The sequence below is a fragment of the Capricornis sumatraensis genome, chromosome 4 (assembly GCF_032405125.1).
Source record: "Capricornis sumatraensis isolate serow.1 chromosome 4, serow.2, whole genome shotgun sequence".
NCBI classification, from domain to species: Eukaryota; Metazoa; Chordata; class Mammalia; order Artiodactyla; family Bovidae; genus Capricornis; species Capricornis sumatraensis.
Genome location: NC_091072.1, coordinates 147,437,619 through 147,452,965, shown reverse-complemented (window position 1 = coordinate 147,452,965; position 15,347 = coordinate 147,437,619). Strand labels below are relative to the sequence as shown.

Below are 15,347 nucleotides of genomic sequence, written 5' to 3'. Positions count from 1 at the left end.
GTCTTAGCCACTGAACCGCCAGGCAAGTCCTTAAGTGGCATTTCTGATAACTCCTCTCTCTTTTAATTTGTGTTTCATATGCAGTTGGAGGGCTGGACTTCCTGTGTTTTGCTTTTCCTTACAGGATTATCCCCTCCTTTTCCCACAAATCACCTGACTTCCCCGAAAACTCAACACTCCCTTTGGCTAAAAAAGAGTGTTAGGCAATCAGTGAAATTCCCCAATCCCTCTTTTCGAGCCTGCAGCCCGGGACAGAGGAGTGTCAGGCTGGAAAAAGGATGCAGTTCTTGTTTCAAAAGCAGAGGGAGCTCCAAGACCAAAGCTGAGCTCCACTTTCCCTAAGCCATGGTCTCCCAGCCCCCTCTTTGTTTGGATCAGGGAATTTCAGACATGCACCCTGGGGTGAGGATCACTGGGAAGGAACCAGAGAACCAGATCCAGGGAGGCCAGCGGAGGTTCCTGCAGAGGGAGTGCCCAGCTCTGAGCCGCTCTTCCTGGGAGCGGGCAGGGTTGCCCGGCCTGCCCACTGGCAAGAGGGACGGGACTGACCCACTTGTTCCCATCAGCTTCTGAAGGTAAAATTCTTAAACTTGAAGAGCAGAGCTTTGACGGAAGGAAAAAGGAAGGCAGAAAACTTTTCAGAGGGAAGTTTCGGGCAGAGATGGAGGGCTGAGATGAGCAGAATCCAAAGGAGGGGAGACTATAGACCACCTATTTCTCTTAGGTTGACCCCATTCACCCCCATGTCACCGCCCCCCCGCCCAAACAGTGTTCAGGGTTAGAAGCATATTTGGCAACACTTTCCTAGGAACTATGAGGAGATGTCTTATCTTTTTAGTAAAGGTAAAAAGCAAAAGGAAAAAAGATCTGGAAAATTAAGGTAGGAAATTGAAGAAATAGCTTTTGTTTCCTTTTATGTTCATTCAGCTGCCCCTTTTCTTCTCCCCGCACACAACTCTGAGACCACTTCTCCCAAGGTCACTGCCTTCCCCTAGGGAAACAAATCCATTTCTCCATCAGTGGTCTTTGGGAGCATTAAGAGAAATACATGCAATAATACACAGGCAAGAGAGTTGGTTTGAAGTGATAAGGGGGCTCCTTGTCAAAAGAGGAGGGAGACCTGTCCTGGTGGATGGTCATGATGCAGACAAACTCCTGAAACCCCAAGTGGAGACGAGGATACTCTTCTGTGAGGGGAGAAGAGAGGCTGATAGAGCGGGGGCAGGGTGGAGGTTGGGGGTGAAGAAGGAGAACAGAGGAAGCAAAGCACTTGGAAAAAGTCTCATGATTTTGGAAGAAAACTGGGAGACGGTCCTGAGAAGCCATGGGAGAAGGATAAGGTTTAGTTTCAGTCTAGAATGAGAGCCAGCATGAGAGGATGGGTGTCATACATTGTTGCTTAACGACACAGCTCTGTTTAACCTCTGTGTTATTCTTCCCAAGGTGACACTGACCCCTTACCACTGAAACAGGTGCCTGTGTTTGTTAGACAAATACTGCCAGGCCTGCCACCGCTTTAGCTCCAAAGTCAGAGGTGCAGAGAGCCAGGACCAAGAGATGAGCTGCTCACCAGGGATGAACAAATTGCCAGAGATGTGGTGAGTAGTCCCAGGTCTAGAGAGACGTACATGGAATGCATTCCCTTCATCCTCTCGGGAGAGCAGCTCAGTTCCTAAGCCCGTTTGGCTTTGCCCTCGGCCTTTCTGCTTCATTCCAGCCCGAGATTCTGTTTCATGTACTGGTGCCCTTCGCCTCTCCCCTCCCTTCTCCCTGCCCTAGTCCGCTCATACCTGGGTCACCCACCTCTCCAATTGCTTTTATTATTATTATTTTTTAGGTGCATTGTCCTGTTTTCCCTTGTGGCCTGGGTTTATGCCGAGCCTACTATGTATGGGGAGGTTCTATCCCCCAACTACCCTCAGGCGTACCCCGATGAGGTCGAGAAGTCTTGGGACATAGAAGTCCCGGAAGGGTACGGGATCCACCTTTACTTCACCCACCTGGACATAGAGTTGTCCGAGAACTGCTCCTATGACTCAGTACAGGTACACTGTGATGGGTGTGGGAGGACGGGGCTGGGGTGGTGGACTGAGAGCGTGAGCACACAGTGAGCTGGGTCACATGGTCCTAAGGTGGGAAGTGGTCTATCTCTCTGCCCTCCATACCAAAATATTACCCTTTCCTGGGTTCTTTTGACTCTTCTCTTAGATAATGTCGGGAGGCCATGAAGAAGGGAAACTCTGTGGACGGAGGACCAGCAAGAATTCCAACTCCCCAGTGGTGAAAGAGTTCCACATCCCACACAATAAACTCCAGGTGATCTTCCGGTCGGACTTCTCCAACGAGGAACGTTTCACTGGGTTTGCTGCGTACTATGTTGCCGAGGGTAAGGCTCACCTCTCTGTGCCTCATTGATCCAGCCATGAGACTGGGAGCAGGGCAAACATTGAGCAATGCAGGGAGTGAGGATTCCATTTGTAACTCTTATGAAGTATTGACTTGGCTTGGATCACTCCATGAATTGCCTTTGTGAAAGTCAAACGTGTTAAAAAACACCCCAGTAATTTATTGAGAACCACTATGAGCTGGGTATTGTGTTAAGAATTTTACTTATATTAATTAAATCTTTACCTAAATTATATAATTTGAAGAGCTTCACAAGTGGCACTAATGGTAAAGAACCCACGTGCCAATGCAGGAGACGCAGTGTCACGGGTTCAATCCCTGGTTCGAGAAGACCCCCCTGGAGAAGGGAATGGCAGCCCCCTCCAGTATTCTTGCCTGGAGAATGCTGTGGACAGGGGAGCCTGGTGGGCTACAGTCCATAATGTTGCAAAGATTTGGACAGAAGCGACTTAGCACTCACTCAAATTATATTTATTTACTTATGGTTGCACTTGTCGCTGATGCACACAGGCTGTCTCTCCTTGCTCTCTCGGGTGCTACTCTCTAGTCAGAGTGCATGGGCTTCTCTTCGCTGTAGCTTTGGCTTCTCTTGTTGCAGAGCATGAGCTCTAGGCCATGTGGGCTTCAGCAGTGGTGGCGTGTGGATTCAGCAGTTATAGTGCAAGAGCTTAGTTGCCCTGAGGCACGTGGAATCTTCCCGGACTAGTGATCGAACCTGTGTCCCCTGCATTGTCAGGCAAATTCTTAACCACTGGACCTCTAGCGAAGTCCTACCTCACTTTTGAAAGTAGGTGTTATTATCTCTACTTAAAGGTAGGAAAAGTAAAGATTAAGGACGTTAAATAACTTGCCAAGGCTCACACAAGGAATGTGTGGTATTCAAACCCATTTAACATATAGCAAACAAACTTTCACATTCTATGTGCGTCCATAACTATCTTCAGGGTATCATGATGTTAGAACATCTCATAAAGCCAAAGCCTTGTTTAGATTTGACAGAAGTGCCAGCATCATGTAAGGTAATACATGTATTAGTTGTTCCTCCTCACAAAAGATGTATTATGCTAAGCTTGCAGAGTGCTATCCCTGGAGCGGAAATGCTCTGTTTATGAAAAAGGTCAAGGGTCTTTGGTGTTGACAGCTCCCACTATAGCTGCACAATGGTAGAGCACAACTTTAGAATCATATTTCAGGAGAGTAACATAGAATACGGAGAAGGCAACAGCACCCCACTCCAGTACTCCTGCCTGGAAAATCCCATGGACGGAGGAGCCTGGTAGGCTGCAGTCCACAGGGTCGCTGACGGCTGGACACGACTGAGCGACTTCACTTTCATGCATTGGAGAAGGAAATGGCAACCCACTCCAGTGTTCTTGCCTGGAGAATCCCAGGGACAGGGGAGCCTGGTGGGCTGCCGTTTGTGGGGTCACACAGAGTTGGACATGACTGAAGTGACTTAGCAGCAATAGCAGCAACATAGAATAAGTGGAGGAGTGCATGGCAGCCCACTGCAGTGTTCTTGCCTGGAGTATCCCGTGGACAGAGGAGCCTGGCGGGCTACAGTCCATAGGGTCACAAAGAGTTGGACATGACTGAAGTGACTCAACACAGTAGAGTAGTAGTATCCTGAAATGTGATTCACTGAATGTCTCTAAGCAACAGACCCTTTCTACTTTTCTTACACTTGCAGTTTTGGGCTTAACTTCATTCTTCCTTCTAGGTCTTTGTCCTTGATCACCGTCTTTCTCTGCTCTTTGTAGATGTAAACGAGTGCACAGCCTTTGCAGATGCTCCTTGCAGCCACTTCTGCAATAACTTCATTGGTGGTTACTTCTGCTCCTGCCCTCCAGAATACTTCCTCCATGAAGACAGGAAGAACTGTGGAGGTGAGCTTGGCATCAAGAGAGGAGAATGTTCCCTGGGATTTGGGTTGGCTGGAGCCTTCAGTCAGGGGTCTGTCTACCCTTTTCGATTTTGATTAGCCACGGCCTTGACTTGGCATCAGTTTTTAGTTACTCATAAACAGAAAGGGAGCCCCAAGAGTGGAGGAAGATAAGCCTATAGGGTCAAGTTAATTCATTGGAGAAGAGAGATAGGTGTCAACTTGGGCCTCTTCATAAACAAGAAAAGCTCCACACAAGCGATGCGATGGAAACCCAATACATATTAGGTATCTCTGCTGTTATGCACTGGTGTGTAATTGTGGCACATGGGCTTCAGTTCATGAGAAGGATCATAGAAAAGAGCTGGGACTCCTTGGCCTGACCCTGTATTTGATTCTCCTTTTCTCTTTTTCTTCCTTAGTCAATTGCAGTGGGAGTGTATTCACCACAATGACTGGGGAGGTTGAAAGTCCTAATTACCCCAGTCCATACCCAGAGAGCTCAAGGTGTGACTATCAGATCCAGCTGGAGGAGGGGTTCCGAGTGGTGGTGACTATGAGGAGAGAAGACTTTGATGTGGAACCAGCTGACTCCGAGGGCCACTGTCCTGACAGCTTACTTGTGCGTGATGGGTGATCAGTTTTCTTCCAACTCACTCAGAGAGAGTTCTCCCTGAAGACACATTATCTAGCTTTCTGTCCCTTCTTTCTTTCTTTCTCTCCTTCTTATTTTATTTTACTTTTATCCCTTCCATGTTACCTTTTCCTTTTAGTTCTTTCTCTCTTCTGATTTCCCCATTTTGATTCTCTTCAGTTTGTGACAGGAGATCAGCATTTTGGTCCTTACTGTGGGAATGGCTTTCCTGGGCCACTCACAATTGAAACCCAGAGCAGTGCTCTGAATATCATCTTCCAAACTGACGGATCAGAACAAAGGAAGGGATGGAAATTTCGTTACCATGGAGATCGTGAGTAACCTAGAAGCTGTCCTTTGGTTGGTGGGACCAGAGTCCTTGCCCAAGGTAAAATCAAAAAAGTAGATTGTTGTACGGATGGATATCCTGAGAACACAGCAGCTCCTCAGCACCATGTAAACCTGTCAGTGGTTGTGAGAAATGCTCAATTTTTGGAAATCCTTCAACCGGATTTTCAAATGCAGATGGCCTGGGGGTGGTTAGTTAGTAATGTCATTATTCCATTTTATTTCACTGTCAGACTGGCGAGATTTTAGTTCCTTGACTAGGGATCAAACCTGTGCCCTCAACAGTGAGAACGCTAATTCCTAAGCACAGGATCGCCAGGGAATTCCCTGCCATATTATTTTAACCACCTCCGAGGATGAGTCAACAACTGTAGAAAATATGTTGTTATTTAGTTGGTAAGCTGTGTCTGACTCTTTTGTGACCCCATGGATTGCAGTCGTCCAGGCTTCTCTGTCCATGGGATTTCCCAGGCAAGAATACTGGAGTGGGTTGAAATTTCCTTCTCCGGGGATCCTCCCGACCCAGGGATCAAACATGCATCTCCTGCATTGGCAGGTGGATTCTTTACCACTGAACCACCAGGGAAACCCAACAAATGTGAGAATGATTATATGTAATAATGATTCTCCAATGGTTTGGTAAGTTTCTTTTCCTATCCTTTTCAAGCAATCCCTTGTCCTAAAGAAGTCACTGCCAATTCCTTCTGGGAGCCTGAGAGAGCAAAATATGTGTTCAGAGATGTGGTGAAGATAACCTGTGTGGATGGGTTTGAAGTTGTACAGGTAAAGCACTGTCAGGGGCTCCTCTCTCGTCCCTAGGTCAGGATGAGTACACTGGAATCATCTGATCAGTTACCGAATGTTTCTGTTTGAGTGAGGTCTAGCACCTTCTCCATCAAGAGAACCCCTCAGGATCTCTAGTTGTCTTCTCAGCCATGAAGATCCTTGGACATTTTCACACTCTCCTTTTGGCTTCAGTTTTCCTGGGGAAGGGGACTGGTATGCTGGGACAAAGTTCTTTTAGCTCCAACTCCTGGATGCTTTGGGTCATTCTACTAAGATGTCCCCAGGCTTCTTGTGGTAAAGACTTCTCACTGATCCAAGGCCAGAGATCAATTCCATTTTTGGCTTTTGATTCCCTGTATCTCTTTTATAAACTAATATTGAGGTTTATTATTTTCCAGGGAAGTGTTGGTTCCCCATCTTTCTACTCAACTTGTCAAAGCAATGGAAAGTGGAGTAATTCCAAGTTGCGGTGTCAACGTATGCATCTCTTTAAAATGGGACTACTTTTGTCAAAAAGTGGGCAGTGGCCCAATTCTTGGAAATCCCCACTCATTCCCCAAAATAGTTGGAATAATTCTACTCATTAGTCTATGAAATTACTCAGTCTTATGAAAACTCACAACCCTGGTGCCTTTCACCTTCTGAGATAGCCCACAGTCTGTCTATGGATCGTGTATCTTCCTGAATAAACCTTCTTTCCCTTAAGAATAAAGGAAATGGAAAGATTAAGGCACTGAGATACAAATACATGGTTTCTTCTTAGGCTTGTGAGATAGTGGATTGGGTTTCGAAGGGAAGTCAGTCATAGAATCCTAGTCCTGATCTGACACCAGGCCGGCCAAACTAGCAGGTTTCTTACAAAGAGAGAGTCTATGAGATTATTAGAGTTAATAGCATTCTATGGGTCCATTTCTACAGAGGCCTCACTAACAACTGGGAACCAGGTTAATTCTTGCCACTTTCAAGGGGCCATCTGAGTGTCAGGACTCAGTGGGCTGGAGCGATGAGCATGGCCACAGAGAGGCTGATGTGGGGAATTCACCCCAGATGTGCTTATGGATGGGGGAGGCAGGGAAGGAGTGAGGAACACAGCTGGGGAGATGGACTGGCCCAGAGACTCTTTCTGGGAGGAAGTGTCTATGCTGATAATCTCTCTCCGGCCTTCCTCCTATAGCCGTGGACTGTGGCGCTCCTGAACCCATTCGGCATGGTCGAGTCGAAGATCCAGAAAGTACTCTATTTGGTTCCATCACTCGCTACTCTTGTGAGGTGCCATACTACAGCCTGGAATATGAAGAGAGTGGTAAGGTTCCTTTGACTAAAGAAAAGAGAAAGAAAGAGTGAGAGTGTTGGAGGGTGAATGCTACAATCTTTCTGGGGTGGAGAGAGTTTGGAGAGAATGAGGGAGATGGGCTGGGCTTTGTTCATCCTCTTTGTTTAGTCTAAAGATACAATTTTCACACAGGATGGGGTTGGGGGCATGGGTTGTACAGGATCACCTGTTGAGTATCATAGAGGTCACCTAGCTCAGCTTCAGGAACTCCCCCTAAAATATCCATTTTCATGTGATCATCCAGCTTTTGATCAACTATGTAATGTAGAGCCCACAGGAGTAATGCTTCCAGCTTCAAGTCTATTCTATGATGACTTTTTTTTTTTTTCCACACCATGTGGCATGCAGAATCTTAGTTCCCAATCAGGGTTCAAACCAGTGCCCCCTGCATTGGGAGCACAGAGTCTTAACCGCTGGACCCCCAGGGAAGTCCCACAACTGACTTTCTTGATGGAAAGACCGTGGTGGTGCTGGATGAAGGGCTGGGTGGCTCATGATATGTCCCAGTTCATTGCTTTCAATTTAATTTCCTACTTGAAGCACTTTCCCAGCCTCCACCTTAATCCTCTTCCTTCTGCTTTGGAGAATGCTCCTTCTAATCCCTGGGCAAGTGGATTGTTTGGGGCCAAACGGATTGTTTGGAGGATGTTCTCAAGATTATTTTATGGTAGGTTTGATCCCATTGCCTCCTAAAATCCCAGAGGCGCTGAGGCTCTGAATGGAAGGCAGAAGATAAGTGAGAAGATGTGATGGTGAGTGTGTTCCCTCTTTCTGTGCTGTTTCAGAGGTGTATCACTGCAGTGGCAATGGGAGCTGGGTGAACAAGGTGCTGGGCACAGAGCTGCCGAAATGCATTGCAGGTAATCAGGGCTTGGACTTGGAGAGAGAGCGTGTCCTCAGGTGTGCACATAGGGCTCACCTTCTAACAGGAGTTGTAATCCTCTTGGGAAGGGACTTGATGGTTTGGGCCTGCCAGAGCCTAGCTCAGTGAGGTGGAGACAAATCTGGGCATGTATCTGCCACGGGGTGACTGACCCTACAGAGAAAAGTCAACCAGTGACGGTGTCAGAGTGTGGGGTGGTTAGATTTGGTAATGTTGGTGCGGGAAGAGGATCTAGGATTGCTAAAAACAGGGTCTGAAAATTGAGAGTGAGCAACCAACACTTAGAAACAAGATTAGTTGAATATCCTAGTCATTATATTAAAAGCCTATCTGGCAAAAAGATACAGAAGAATGAAAGAAATAAGGGGTTATACAGAGATTAGATGGCTTCTCCTGGTGGCTTAGATGGTAAAGAATCTACCTGCAATTTGGGTTCAATCCCTGGGTTGGGAAGATCCTCTTGAGTAGGAAAATGCAACCTACTTCAGTATTCTTTCTTGAAGAATTCCATGGACTGAGGAGCCTGGTGAGCTAGTCCATGGGGTCAAAAAGAGTTGGACATGACTGAGCAACTAACACTCAGACCATCATTATAGAGATTAGAGTTGAGTGGAAGAAGACTCCCAGACAAAGCCAGGAATATAATAATGATGCTCGTAGTAACAACATTGTAATTGAGAGCTAGAGACTCAGCTAACTAATTGAATTTATTATCTCATTCAATCAAGTCTTTACAATAACCCTCTGGACAAGGTGTTATTGGTCCTGCTTTACAGTTGAGTAAATTCATTACGAGTTCACAGTTCAGGAAGGGATGGGATAGGCTTTAAACCTACATCTGTCTGTTATGCTCAACTCAGAGTCTATTTGGGCTGACTAGTGTGGGATTTAGGTAAGCCAACTTGATCTGAAATACAATTCAGTTTTAGTTGCATTGGGTAACGGCAAAGCAACCTTACCTGGGTCATTGGAGGATGAGATGAAAGATGGGAAAAGAGAACCCTCTCTTTGCCCTACATCCAGTTACTAGGAGGGACTTGGCTTCAGTTAGGACTTGAGTGAAGAAGGTGATAAGTGTTGAACCTGGGCATCAGAGGCAGACAGAAGGCTTGCCTTCCCACTACATGTGTGAGAATAGAGACTCCCAGTACGGGCTCCTGGTTGGGTCCCTGACCAGATGTATTGAGACTGGGGTGACATGTGCCTCCTGTAGGACTGTGAGTTAAGCTGTCCATAGTGTGAGGCTCATTTAGGTTCAGTACTTTATATATGGGCTCTGTTTAACCAGTCTCCTCCCCCTGCTCTTGGCACTGGCAATGTGGGATATTTGATCCTTAGGTGAGTTCAGATAAGTCAGGCACTGAGTTGGTTGACCAAATACAGTAAGTCCCCTACATATGAATGAGTTCTGTTCTAAGAGCATGTTCATAAGTCCAACAACATAAGCTTAGGTACCCAACTAACACAACTGTACTGTATTATAACACCTTATAGTATAATAATGGTTTATAATACTTTTCACACAAAGGGTTTCTAATACTTTCACACAAATAATACATATAAAATACAAAACAATACAAAAAATAAAGAAAACATTTTCTTCAAAAAATCTTTATTTACTTATTTGGCTTTGCTGTGTCTTAGCTGCAGCATGTGGGATCTAGTTCTCCAGATGGAACCCAGGGATGGAACCCAGGCTTCTTGGTTTGAGTGCACAGCGCCTTAGCACCTGGGCCACCTGAGAAATCCCAAGAAAACACTTTGAAAAGTGTTGAAAAGTACAGTAGTATCGTTCAACAGCTGGAGCTTCTTAACAGTACCAGCCATATCACTGCTGTTTTTACATTGGCTTCCAGACATCCTGGGCTTGAAGTAGAGATGCTATACTACTGTACTTTACACCACTGTACAGTAAATTCACAAATGCACAGCTACTTGTAGAGGACAGGACACATTGTCCTGTGCACAGGACAATGTACCCCAGACAGCTGAACTTACTTATGTGATTGGATGTGCAAGCGCATGTTCACATCTTTGAAAGTTTACAACTTGAAGGTTGGTGTAGGGGATTTACTGTATAACATTGGCTGTGTTGTGCTGAGAATAACGAAGCCCAGCAGATGTTTGAGCGGCTGGAGGATTGCTGGGGGCCAGTGACTACCCACCTTGTTCTTTTTCCTTTCTAGTCTGTGGCACCCCCAGCGAGCCTTTTATATCAACACAAAGAATATTTGGAGGCTCCATTGCGAAGATTGAAAATTTCCCCTGGCAAGTCTTCTTCTCGAACCCACGGGCTGGTGGGGCTCTCATTGATGAATACTGGGTGCTGACTGCTGCCCATGTCGTGGAGGGAAACGATATCCCAGTGATGTATGTTGGGTCCTCCTCAGTGGTCACCTCACAATTGTCAAATGCTCAGATGCTCACTGCCGAGAGAGTGTTTATCCATCCAGGATGGGAGGTCCTGGATTCTTCGATAACACGAAAGAATTTTGACAATGACATTGCGCTGGTGCGGCTGACAGACCCAGTGAAAATGGGACCCAAGGTCTCCCCTATCTGCCTACCAGGCACCTCCTCAGAATACGACCCCCCGGAAAACGTCCTGGGGCTGATCTCAGGCTGGGGTCGAACAAATGCCAAAAGTCACGTTATTAAGCTCAGAGGGGCAAAGCTACCCGTTGCTCCCTTATCCAAATGCCAGAAGGTGAAGGGGGTCAATCCTGAAATAGATATCAGTTCTTTTGTATTCACTGAGAACATGATCTGTGCTGGTAATGACAAAGGTGTTGATAGCTGTGAGGGAGACAGTGGTGGGGCCTTTGCTGTACAGGACCCTAAGGAAAACAGCCCCAAATTCTATGTTGCTGGTTTGGTGTCCTGGGGCCCCCAGTGTGGGACCTACGGGATGTACACGCGAGTCAAGAACTACGTTGACTGGATAAGGAAGACAATGCAGGAATATAGTGCCCCCAGTGTAGACTAACCCTCTCCAAGGGCCGTGACCCCTCTGGACTTCCTGTTCCGCACAATAGTCCCATTACTTCACCATGACTGAGAGGACAGGGGAGTGAGACTGAGCTATCGCTAGGACTTGGTTGCCGGGATACCTGGTTGGAGGTAGGGTTCTGCTCCTGTGGTTGTGCTGGTCTTTCAGTATAGTTGGACTACCTACGTGGGGTCCTCTCCCCTGAGCCCATCCTGTGGACTTCAGTGTGCAAGGGGACCCATTTCTTTCTCTATTCACGGGGGGTCCTCTTTCTGGATGACCTACTCCTGTTCCAGTTCTGACTCTGAAATTTGCTGTGGGGCAGTCTCTTGATGTTTTTTGTTTCCCCTTTACCTGTTCGAAGTTGACTGTTTCATTTCTGCTATCTACTTGTAATAAAGCATTTTTAGAACCCAGTGCTGGCTGACTTGTCTCATTCCACATCAAGACCTCAGCACCATAGAAAGGGAGTTTAATGGGCTGTTGTGTCCTGGAAACTCAGGGCCCTCATAGCTCATATTTAAATATCATCAAAACAGGGAATCAGCTTCTTTCCTCTCTGCCAATGGAGAGTAACTGAGCATTGTGGATTAGCATAACTTCAATGCGAGGTACCATGTTCTGCTTTAGAAACTCATCAAACATACCTGAACCTCAGTCAGAAGTCCACATACAGCAGTTAGAATTAGCTGTTTAAGATCTTAGAGTCTAAAACTTCAAGGTAAAAATTGCTTCAGTGTGTCTCCTGAAAGTGAGTTTTCCTTTTGTGAGCATTTGTTTAATACAAAATTATGACCTAATGAAAAAGAAAAACAAAATAAATTCTGCATGCTCTCATCTGCTTGCCTGGTGGTTTTGGTTAATTTGTCAGTTAGGCAGCAGTGTCTTCTCTGGATTGAGTGCTGCACTGAGATGTTACAGTTTATTCTGGTGAGGAGGGACCCAAAGTCTCCCTTCTACTCTTTTCCAAGGAAACAGAAAAACAAGCAAGCAAGCAAACAAAGAACTCCTCATTTTCCACAAAATGATCAGTGGTGAAGAAGGACTGGACAATAGAGACTAATATTTTCTTTTAATTGAAGTACAGTTGATTTACAATGTTCTAAATATATATATATGTATGTGTATATGTATATATATATATATAAAAGTATATATATATATATACTTCCCTGATGGCTCAGCAATAAGGAATCTGCCTGCAATGCAGGAGCTGCAGAAGATCCCCTGGAGGAGGGCAGGGCAACCCACTCCAGTATTCTTGCTTGCAGAATCCCAAGGACAGAGCCTGGCAGGCTACAGTCCATGGGATCACTAAGAGTCAGACAAGACTGAAGTGACTGAGCACACACACATATATCAGTTCAGTTCAGTTCAGTTCAGTTCAATCGCTCAGTTGTGTCCGACTCTTTGTGATCCCATGGACTGCAGCACGCCAGGCTTCCCTGTCCATCACCAACTCCTGGAGCTTGCTCAAACTCATGTCCATTGAGTTGGTGATGCCATCCAACAATCTTATTCTCTGTTGTCCCCTTCTCCTCCTGCCTTCAATCTTTCCCAGCATCAGAGTCTTTTCAAATGAGTCAGTTCAGGTGGCCAAACTATTGGAGTTTCAGCTTCAGCATCAGTCTTTCTGATGAATATTCAGGATTGATTCCCTTTAGGATGGACTGGTTGGATCTCCTTGCAGTCCAAGGGACTCTCGAGAGTTGTCTCCAACATCACAGTTCAAAAGCATCAATTCTTCAGCACTCAGCTTTCTTTATAGTCCAACTCTCACATCCAACAGTTAGAACTGGACGTGTAACAACAGACTGGTTCCAAATAGGAAAAGGAGTACGTCAAGGCTGTATATTGTCACCCTGCTTATTTAACTTATATGCAGAGCACATCATGAGAAACACTGGGCTGGATGAGGCACAAACTGGAATCAAGATTGCTGGGAGAAATATCAATAACCTCAGATATGCAGATAACACCATTGTTATGGTAGAAAGTGAAGAAGAACTAAAGAGTCTTTTGATGAAGGTGAAAGAGGAGAGTGAAAAAGCTGGCTTAAAGCTCAACATTCAGAAAACCAAGATCATGGCATCCAGTCTCATCACTATGGCAGATGGGGAAACAGTGGAAACAGTGTCAGACTTTATTTTTTGGGGCTCGAAAATCACTGCAGATGGTGATTGCAGCCATGAAATTAAACGATGCTTGCTCCTTGGAAGAAAAGCTATGACCAAACTAAATAGCATATTAAACAGCAGAGACATTACTTTGCCAACAAAGGTCCGTCTAGTCAAGGCTATGGTTTTTCCAGTGGTCATGTATGGATGTGAGAGTTGGACTGTGAAGAAAGCTGAGCACCAAAGAATTGATGCTTTTGAACTGTGGTGTTGGAGAAGACTCTCAAGAGTCCCTTGGACTGCAAGGAGATCCAACCAGTCCATCCTAAAGGAAATCAGTCCTGAATATTCATTGGAAGGACTGATGTTGAAGCTGAAACTTCAATACTTTGGCAACCTGATGTGAAGAGCTGACTCATTTGAAAAGACCCTGAATCTGGGAAAGACTGAAGGTGGGAGGAGAAGGGGATGACAGAGGATGAGATGGTTGGATGGTCTCACTAACTCAATGGGCATGAATTTGAGTAAACTCCAGTAGTTGGTGATGGACAGGGAGGCCTGGCATGCTGCAGTCCATGGGATCACAAAGAGTCAGACAGCACTGAGCGACAGAACTGAACTGAACTGAACTGAACTGATATCCATACATGACCACTGGAAACACCAAAGCTTTGACTAGATGGACTTTTATTGGCAAAGTAGTGTCTCTGCTTTTTAATATGCTGTCTAAGTTGGTCATAACTTTTCTTCCAAGGAGCAAATATCTTTTAATTTCATGGTTGCAGTCATCTTCTGCAATGATTTTGGAGCCCTCCCAAAATAAAGTCTGACTGTTTCCATTGTTTCCCTATCTATTTGTCATGAAGTGATGGGACCAGATGCCATTATCTTAATTTTCTGAATGTTGAGTTTTAAGCCAACTTTTCCACAATACTGTTTTCCAGTACAGTTTATTATAGGATATTGAATATAGTTCCCTGTGCTATATAGTGGGACCTTGTTTTTTATATCTATCCTGTATATAAAAGTTTGGAATCTGCTAATCCCAAACTCCTCATTTATTCCTCCCACCCCTTCCCCCCTTCAGTAACCATAAGCTTTTCTACCCAGAGATTAGTACTTTTTAAACTGAGGACAGGAGAGCTATCTTGGGGTGGCCATTGCCCCAGATGAGGTGTCTTACAGAAGCCATGGCCTGAGATTAAGAGTTCAAGGGGACTCTGGTCTGTTTGATGTGACACGTGGCTTTCAGGAATCCATTTTTTTTTTTTTAATCAGAAGCCAAAAGGGGTGTATATGTGGCCTGTCAAGAAAGGACTTCGATCTCCCACAGACCAAAAGGGCCAAATTCCACAGATGACCTTAGACTGTATTAAAACATGGTGACGTAAATAGAACATTAATTGAAAGGTCTGAAGAACCAAAGGGGAGTTATGATAGGAAGCTTCTGGAAGGATCTTATCCAAATAAGCATGGAGCATAAAGCCATTTATGTTACTCCTTAACTGTATACCTTTCCCTCCTGACCACCACCTGTCATTCCATGTGCCATGGAGTTGACTGTGAACCCTGGACTACAGTGCGTTGGACAGGAGAAGGGGGAATCTTCTAGGAAAAAAAAAAGAATCGCAAAAATATTAAGATTAAGAAATATGCTTGTGATGTAGACATTTTCCTTCTTTTTAATAACTGGAAGAGTAGAAAAAAAATTAACCTGGAATCTGACAAATAACAGAGAAAAGAAGTCTATCTCTACCAGTGATAGTCTTCAGTCTATCTGGGTTCTGCTGTCACTGATTGGCCGAGATATTGGTGAAGATTTGCTTGTTGCTGCTGCCTCAGACAACAAGATGAGTTGTTTTTCTCATCATTAGCTGTATTATCAGATAATTTCCCTGGTGAGTGGCAGGGAAGGGTTCTAAGTGAGTCATCATCAGAAAGACTTTAGAGCTGGGAAGGGCTCCTTGCC

General features: G+C 45.3%; 1 protein-coding gene across 2 annotated transcripts; it reads left to right on the top strand.

Moving 5' to 3' along the window:
* The first annotated feature begins 411 nt into the window (after nucleotides 1-411).
* C1S (complement C1s) lies at nucleotides 412-11,666 on the top strand. Of its 2 annotated transcripts, none has more exons than XM_068970712.1 (12): nucleotides 412-575; nucleotides 1,473-1,598; nucleotides 1,838-2,045; nucleotides 2,209-2,386; nucleotides 4,167-4,292; nucleotides 4,711-4,910; nucleotides 5,103-5,256; nucleotides 5,938-6,053; nucleotides 6,455-6,533; nucleotides 7,231-7,359; nucleotides 8,175-8,249; nucleotides 10,459-11,666. In XM_068970712.1, the coding sequence occupies exons 2-12, from the start codon at nucleotides 1,558-1,560 to the stop codon at nucleotides 11,256-11,258; spliced, it is 2,106 nt and encodes a 701-aa protein (XP_068826813.1). In that variant the 5' UTR covers nucleotides 412-575; nucleotides 1,473-1,557; the 3' UTR covers nucleotides 11,259-11,666. The 2 variants fall into 2 exon arrangements, with proteins under 2 accessions (XP_068826813.1, XP_068826812.1); XM_068970711.1 differs by having other exon boundaries at nucleotides 1,444-1,598.
* The last annotated feature ends 3,681 nt before the right edge of the window (nucleotides 11,667-15,347 follow it).

Excerpts from the sequence above, each read along its gene's own strand:
- C1S (XM_068970712.1), top strand. The coding sequence starts at position 1,558 with ATGAGCTGCTCACCAGGGATGAACAAATTGCCAGAGATGTG. Across the intron at positions 2,046-2,208 it reads GCTCCTATGACTCAGTACAG|ATAATGTCGGGAGGCCATGA; the intron begins GTACACTGTGAT and ends CTCTTCTCTTAG. Across the intron at positions 4,911-5,102 it reads ACTGTCCTGACAGCTTACTT|TTTGTGACAGGAGATCAGCA; the intron begins GTGCGTGATGGG and ends GATTCTCTTCAG.